The 8,461-nt window shown below is 34.8% G+C and overlaps 1 protein-coding gene across 1 annotated transcript in view; it reads left to right on the forward strand.

Moving 5' to 3' along the window:
- Positions 1-3,677: 3,677 nt before the first annotated feature.
- ddah1 (dimethylarginine dimethylaminohydrolase 1) overlaps positions 3,678-8,461 on the forward strand; it is a 22,158-nt gene continuing 17,374 nt past the window's right edge. Inside the window, exon 1 of the mRNA XM_016504383.1 lies at positions 3,678-3,882. Within this exon, the coding sequence (XP_016359869.1) occupies positions 3,817-3,882 (66 nt within the window). The 5' untranslated portion in view covers positions 3,678-3,816. The remainder of the gene's footprint in view (positions 3,883-8,461) is intronic.

Consider the following 8,461-nt stretch of genomic DNA (forward strand, 5'->3'; position numbering starts at 1 on the left):
GGGTGGTTTTGTGTTGCTATGTCATTTCTAGTATGTTGCTATGTGGTTGCTATGGTGTTCAGGTTCGTTTTAAATGTGTTGCTATGCAGTTGCTAGGGTGTTCTGGGTGGTTTTGTGTTGCTATGTCATTTCTAGTATGTTGCTATGTGGTTGCTATGGTGTTCAGGTTCGTTTTAAATGTGTTGCTATGCAGTTGCTAGGGTGTTCTGGGTGGTTTTGTGTTGCTATGTCATTTCTAGTATGTTGCTATGTGGTTGCTAGGGTGTTCTGGGCAGTTTCTGTCTTGTTGCTATGAAGTTGCACACACACACACACACACACACACACACTCACGCACACACACACACACCCACCCCAGCAGCTAAAGAATGTTGTCCACTCCTCTTCTCCTTTAGACAGTTCAAAATTAGAAGAGGAACTCATTTACTTGAAATTAGTTTGAAGATTAATTTTTCCTCTGAAGAGATAAAATATGATTCACGGGTTGTTTTACCGGCACTACTGTGAAAGCTTAACATCCCAGAAAAATATGTGTCTAGAAAAGTGAACTCATGTAAGTCATGTTCATGTGTATTAATTACTCAGATAAACTGCACAGAGCAGTGTGTCATCAGACTACAGTAAATCTTGTAGTGAGCTGTGGAGGGCAGGTGATGTGTTTCATTAAACAAATAGTTTGAGATCTAGCATTTAGCATTTGCGTCACACACACACACTCACACTACGCACTCGCGCACACACACACACACACACACACACGCTCACTCACACACACACTCACACACACACACACACACACACACACTCATGGGTGGTCCTGTTTACCTGCACAGGTGAGAGATGAAGTCATCACACCCTTCACAGACTCACTCATAAGCCAGCTGAGAGCTATCCCATAACCCCTTTCTCACCACAGGTCCCCTAAAAATAAAGATTGTCATAATTTATTCACCCTCATGTCAAGATGTTTTGAAAAATCTCCTTGTTTTGTTGTCCATACAAAGTCAGTGGGGTCCATATATATATATATATATATATATATATATATATGAAAAAGTACATATTTTATATACTACATTAACACAGTTCACTGTCGTCATTTTCCTGTGTATTCGTAAACTGCCCTACAAAAGCGCCACAAATCTTTAAAATTTTTAAAATTTGTTTAAATTATCTTTGTATTTTTTGTTTTAATTTTAAGTAGTTTTAGTAATTTCATATGGTTTTGTGATTTTTATTATTTATTTTATTATTTATTTTATTGATTATTTTGGGATTGTAATGAATTGCTTAAAATAGACAAAAACCTTTCTCAAAATATGTTCTTCTATGTTCCGTGAAAGAAAGAAAGTCATGTAGGTTTGGAATGATGAACATTTTTCATGTTTTTATGACCTTTAACCCCGAATCCAAACCTGGAAACTTTCCGTCCATCAACCGCCGGAGCGTTTTGTGTGCCGTCAGGCAGAAACGCTTGCGGATCGCTGCGTTTATTTATCAGCGCTGCATGTGTGTGTGTGTTTAAAGCGCTTCATTTCCTCGGTCTGCGTTGGTGAGATGAAGAGGCGTGATAAAATGACCCGAACCGTTGCGCTGGTGGAAAACACATTCCTGCCAGATCTCGCTTAATATTTACGGCTAATCGCTCACACGCTCGCTGCGGGTCGCATCCAGAGCGCAGCTCGGGTTTTGTTCGTCTCCGGGGGGTTTGGAGGTGTCTGGGAAGAATGTTTGGTTTTCCTGCTGTTTGTGTTCGTTTCAGATGTGTGTGTTTCTGCAGGCTCTTGCAATCTCTGCTGACGCTCACCTGCGGCGGCGGCCAATCAGAACGAGCCGTCCTGTTATTCAGCCGTTATAAAACCACGATCGGAATACATTTCTCTCAATCACTTGATCGTGTTACAGCAGTTAATCGGTTTATTGGTTGACTCGTTATTTGTAGACGGAATTCTGGGAAACTGAATGTTTAATGGCTCATTTCGGAATGCTCTGTGCTTGTATCCATGGTAACGGTGACCTTTCTCTGGAGTTTATTGTTTGGAATCTGCTGACTTGAATTTGAATTTATGTTCCGAGCTAATTTGGTGGGAAAACCCTAGAAAGCCTATTGTTTCATATTTCGAAGGCCTGTAAATGTGTCACACACAATCTCCTGCATGCCTTCTGTCTCTGATTGATAGTTTAGAGGTTTCATCCAGTAAAAGCTCTTTTAGTGTAACTGTAGTCAGATCTTGACTGGTTTTGATCAAGTAAAGGTCAGAAGAACTGCAGTAATATCTCCAGATGAACACTTACTGGACTGAAGCAGCTCAGCTTTACTTGATTCTCCATCAATCATGTTTTAGAGTCTCAAATCTGATCCTCAATATCTTTTGAGGAGCGTTTGTTTCCAGAAGCTTTACTTTCACTGTTCCTCAGCAGAGGCTCCAGAACATCTCACATCTTCTGAGGAGCCTTTATTTCTTCAGCTCTCAATCACTTACAGTACAAGCATCAGAATTTCATCACTTTTTGTCCAAATACATATCAGTATCTGCACCAAATTGAGTCTCTGAGTAAAACTGAGCTGTTCTTTCCTCCATATTCTCACTGTATCAGAATATATGAACCATAAAAGCCTGATGCATCAAATATGATATGCAACAAAAAACACACATACAGACTTTTTTTTCTAAGTCAAGGTTCAATAAATTGTTTCATGAAAAAAAGACTATTATTTCATTTTTCAGGCTTGACGGTGTTAAATGTGGTCAAATGTGTCTGTAAAAACCCCTGAAAGCATTATCATATTAGCCAAAATACTCCTACATGAAATTCTCCAAGTGACTGATTTAAAAATGGATAAATTACCTTGACTAACGCTCAGTTAATTCCAGTGGAGTTTGATGTTGACATGCTGTTAATCTAACATTTGTACTCAAATGTGCACAAAACTAGATATTGCACAGAAATTTTAGGTGAAATTAGGAGCACCAGTTCATTAATTGAATATTAATATTTATGCACGAAAATATACTATATCTTCTGGATATTCTTGTTTGTACTATATTACTATATATTTTAGTAATATATTTTATGTTGTTAATTGACTTTTTTTTTTTTTAATTTTTACTCTGGCATCTTGATGCAAGTTTGTGATTATTGCAATGCATGTTGGTATTTTTATTTGAAGAGAATTGTTTATATATATATCTATATAATTTATTTAGATATTCTTATGTAACCGTTACCATTTTCTTAAACATTTTTTTTTTTATTTTTTTTTTTAGTTTTGCTGTGGGGTTCTGTGATTTTTATTTTTTTTTTGTATTATTTATTGTTTCTTTAAATATTTCTATGTAGTTTTTAGTCATTTTTATTTCAGTTTTAGTTACTGTAGTACATCAGTTTAAATTGATGAAGCTGACATTTATTTTATTATTATTTATTTTTATTTATTAAATTTTTTAAGCTGAAATATTTTTTTAATATTTAATTTAATTTAAATGTTTTGTTCTGGTTGTAGTTTTTAGTGTTAGTTAGCACTCACTTGTTGTTCAGTAATGGTGAGAGTGTCGTTTAGAAATGGCTGAAATGGCTGAGCTCCAGCGGGAGTATCTGGTGATAGACGAGCTTTCACGGTTCACGTGTTTGTTCAGTCTTTTGTCTCTCTGTGTTCAGGACTGATTGTGGTAAAAGAGCACAGATAGTGACTGTGAGCGTAATGAAGTCCATTCCTCTGAGCTGTTGAGGTTGAACAAAGCTCCTCTGGACACCGAATCCCCATCACCGCTGACCCGCGGCTGCGGCCCGTCCACTCTCTCCAGAAGACCTCGAATGGCTCAGCAGAACCTGAAACCGGCCGGCGGGACCCGAGAGAGAGCGGCTCATGGTGGGAAAGAGGCACGTCAGCCTGGGGGGTCCGACTGCATTCGAGAGACGCGACTCAGAATTCAGGCCGACTTCCACATTTCAGCATTCCGTCTGGGAATTGGGTGGTTGCTAGGGTGTCTTGTGTGGTTACTATGTGGTTGCTAGGGTGTCTCAGGTGGTTACTATGTGGTTGCTGATATGCTTTGGGTGGTTGCTAGGGTGTCTTGTGTGGTTACTATGTGGTTGCTAGGGTGTCTCAGGTGGTTACTATGTGGTTGCTGATATGCTTTGGGTGGTTGCTAGGGTGTCTTGTGTGGTTACTATGTGGTTGCTAGGGTGTCTCAGGTGGTTACTATGTGGTTGCTGATATGCTTTGGGTGGTTGCTAGGGTGTCTTGTGTGGTTACTATGTGGTTGCTAGGGTGTCTCAGGTGGTTACTATGTGGTTGCTGAGATGCTTTGGGTGGTTGCTAGAGTGTCTTATGTGGTTACTATGTGGTTGCTAGGGTGTCTTGGGTGGTTGCTAAGATGTTCTGTGTGGTTGCTAGGTTTATATAATTGTGTTTATATTGTCGTATAGTATTATAGACATCCTTTTATTATTTTAATTCAAGTTTTATTGTTTTTGAATTCATTGTGTCGTATTTTTTTCTCTTATTATTTTTATGTAATTGTTTTTGTATAATTTTTTAGTATTAAATATTGTTTTATTCTTTTTTCTTTTATCCTTATTATTATTCTTTAGTATTATAAATTATTTTTGTTTTAATTTGATTCTTTTTGAATTTTTTATTAGTAGTATTATAAATTATTACCTTTTGTTGAAAAGTATTTTTTATTATATATCTTTTATATAATTGATTTTTATTTTTAGAATTACATATTAGTTTATTTTATTCTTTTTGACTTGTTTTTGAGTTTTTATATACATTATTTTAGACATTTTTTATATTATTTATATTATTATGTTTCATATTATATTTTAGATTATTCTATAGTATTATAGATTTTATTTTATTCTTTTGGGCAGATTTTTTTTCTTTTATTATTTTGTATATAATTATTGTTTTTATATTCTTACTTTTACTTTTAGTATATAAAAACCTTTATTTTTAATTTTTAATTTATCATTTTTTTTACTTTTTAATCTTTTTGACTTCACATTGTGGTGTGAAGTTTTCTACTTTTATTATTTTTATAGAATTGTTTTTGTTCTTTTATTGTCTGTGGCATTGTAAATGATTTATTTTATTATTTGTGACTATTCAGCTTCTGGTTTGAATTCTTTGTTCTGGAGGGTTTCTGGGGTGGTCTGAGTGGGTGCTAAGACAGTTTCAGGTTGTTTTAAGGTGCTTTGCATTTGGATTCTTGGATCTCGGAAACATTCGTGAGCTCTGCTGATCATGTGATGGACGCTCTACTGACCGTGAACACTTATTTCAAACATTAAACGCGCCTCGTTAGTTTGAGCAGCTGCGCTAAAACATCAATCATATTCACTCGTTCGCTCTTAAACTAGAACAGAAGCATGAAAGCGTGGGATGTTATCTCAGCAAGCAGTTTTCAGTTCATTTCATGTCTAGAGATGTTTAGAATCATGCGTTTCATTGAGTGTGTATTTAGCGGCGTAACCGCAGTGTGTGTGACGTCAAACCCCGCAGATCTTATTCCTGCTCATCTGCTTCTCCTTTTTTTTTCTTTCCAGTGTTTTTGTGTGAATGCAGTAAGAACTGTTCAGCTTTTGGTCTAAGTTCTTCTTTTATTATTATGTTTTATATAATAGCTTTTATATTCTATTATTGTTTAAAATGTGATATTTTAGTTTTTTTAATTTATTTTGTTTCATTCTTTTTGACTGTTCACCCTTTGGTATGAATTCTTCTTATTTTTACATAATTGTTTATTGTTTATAGTGTTATCAATTATTTAATTTATAATTTATTCTTTTTGATTTTACATTTTTCACCAAATTTGTCGTCTTTAATTTGAATTAATTTTATTTTATTTTTCATCTTTTATTTATAGTTTAAATAAATTGTTGTATTTTTATTTTTTATTTTATAGTTGTTGACTTATTGTATTATTATTGTTTTGTATATTTTAATATTATTTTTATTTATGTATTTCTTTTTTCTTTTTTTTTAATTATTATTATTATTTTTTTGGTCTGATTTTTATTTTATTTTATTATTTTATTTAATTTAATTTGTGCAAAATATTATTTCCACCTAGTTTAGGACACAACATTTATTATTTCATTGTAATGGAATCATTTACACCCTCAGCTGCTCATGTGAGCATATTGTTTATATTCTTACTTTTATTTATAGTTTAATTTTTATAGACTTCTTGGTCTAAATTTTTCTTCTTTTATTATTGTTTTTTTAATCTATTTTTTTCATATGTTCTTATTTTTCTTTTATTTATAGTATTATAAATTCTATTTTTATTATTCTTTTTGGCTATTGATCTTTTGGTCTGATTTTTTTCTTCTTTTATTATTTTCAATTTTTTTTATATTCTTTGTTTTATTATTTATAGTATCAAATTATTTTAGTTCATTTTTTTTTGTTCATTTTTTTTTTTATTATTCTTGAGTGTTCAGCTTTTGGTCTGAATTGTTTTGTTTTATTTTATTTTATTTTATTTTATTTATTTATTTTTATTGCATTGCATTGCTGGTGGGCAAAATGGTTTTCCCATCATTTATAATTTAATAGTCTCTCAGGAGCTGCTGGTGTGAGTTTGCAGAGGGTTTTTCTGACACGGATCTCAGTGAGTCAGCAGGAGCGCTGGCCGTCTCTGTGGGCTCTAATCTCATCTCTAGCTACAGTAGGCCGTTTATTCCTCACTGTACAGCAGACACTTTATCCGCTGAGAGCCCATTAGAGGCGGTTTGCGGTGGAATGGCAGGAATGCGGCCCTCGTCCCGCCGGAGTCGCTGGATAATGACCAGCGCTGATGCAGCCAGGTGGGATCCTGGGACTGCTGGGGCATGTCGGGACAGAGAGGAGCGTGAGCAGATAAAAAAAGCCATGAGTCAGAATTCCTGAGACTGGAATTCCGGGATTAAATGAAAGGGATTATTGGAACAGCTGTGGATTCAGATGCTTTAACATTTCACTTTTCATATTTGCACACAGAAGCAGCTTTGTATATGCGACCCTGGAGCACAAAAGCAGTCTTAAGTCGCTGGGGTATATTTGTAGAAATAGCCAACAATACATTGTATGGGTCAAAATTACAGATTTTTCTTTGATGCCAAAAATCATTAGGATATTAAGATCATGTTCCATGAACACATTTGGTAAATTTCCTACCGTAAATATATCAAAACTTAATTTTTGATTAGTATTATGCATTGCTAAGAACTTCATTTGGACAACTTTAAAGATGATTTTCTCAATATTTAGATTTTTTTGCACCCTCAGATTCCAGATTTTCAAATAGTTGTATCTCAGCCAAATATTGTCCTATCCTAACAAACCATACATCAATGGAAAGCTCATTTGTTCCGCTTTCAGGTGTTGCATAAATCTCAATTTCGATAAATGGACCGTTATGACTGGTTTTGTGCTCCAGGTTCACATTTGTGTTTGTTTTTGTTTCACAGTGGCATTCATTTAGATTAGGATTGCATATATATAGAGAGAGCATTTTATTTGACTGTGTTTTCTGATTTTGAAGAATTATTTCAAAATGTTAGTTTTCAATAAGACACAGTTTTTATAAATAAGCTTTCATCAAAATTGCATTTTTTCACCTGCGGCATCCAATCTTAATTTTTGATTTTATTTTTGATAATCACTTACTGTCACTTTGAACAAAACCGACTAGTATTTAAATATCTTAATGGAACAAAACTGTCCGACATCTAAATCTCTTAAACGAAAAAACAGCCATCAATTAAATCTAATCGAACAAAACTGAGTGACATTTAAATCTTCAAATCAAAAAAAATCTTTTAAAAGTACAAAACCGACCGACGTATAAATCTCTAATCGAAGGAAACTTACCAGCGTTTAAATCTCTAATAAAACGAGACCGACTGACATTTAAATCTGTTACTATAATGAAACTGACCAACATTTTAATTTCATAATAGTTTAATCTCATAAATGTAGTCGTCGTACAATAGTTATACGAATCAAATTAAATCCTGTCCTGTGTCTTTGAATATCCGTTCATCTCATTATGGAAGTAAACTGGTTTGAGAAAAGCGTTTCATGTTGACTCTGAGACCTGCGTCTGCGTCATGAACTATAACCATCCGTCTGTCAGCACGTGTGAAGACAAACATGCCGTCTCAGTGTGGCCGGGGGTTACATTTGACCTTTGACCTCGGACTGCTTTCACAGTATTGTCCGCTGAGAGGTTGTTGTTGTGATGGTGATGTGTGTTTGACAGACAGACGGTCAGTGGAAAGGCTGAGAGTTCGTCACACACACACAAACACAAACACACACACACTCACACTCGCACACACTCACACACACACACACACTCATACACACACTCACTCACTCACTCTCACACACACACACACACAAACACACACGCACCAACCCTACACCTAAACCTACCCCTCACAGGAAACTTTGTGCATTTTT

The sequence above is a fragment of the Sinocyclocheilus anshuiensis genome, unplaced genomic scaffold (assembly GCF_001515605.1).
Source record: "Sinocyclocheilus anshuiensis isolate Anshui unplaced genomic scaffold, SAMN03320099.WGS_v1.1 scaffold1762, whole genome shotgun sequence".
Lineage (NCBI taxonomy): Eukaryota > Metazoa > Chordata > Actinopteri > Cypriniformes > Cyprinidae > Sinocyclocheilus > Sinocyclocheilus anshuiensis.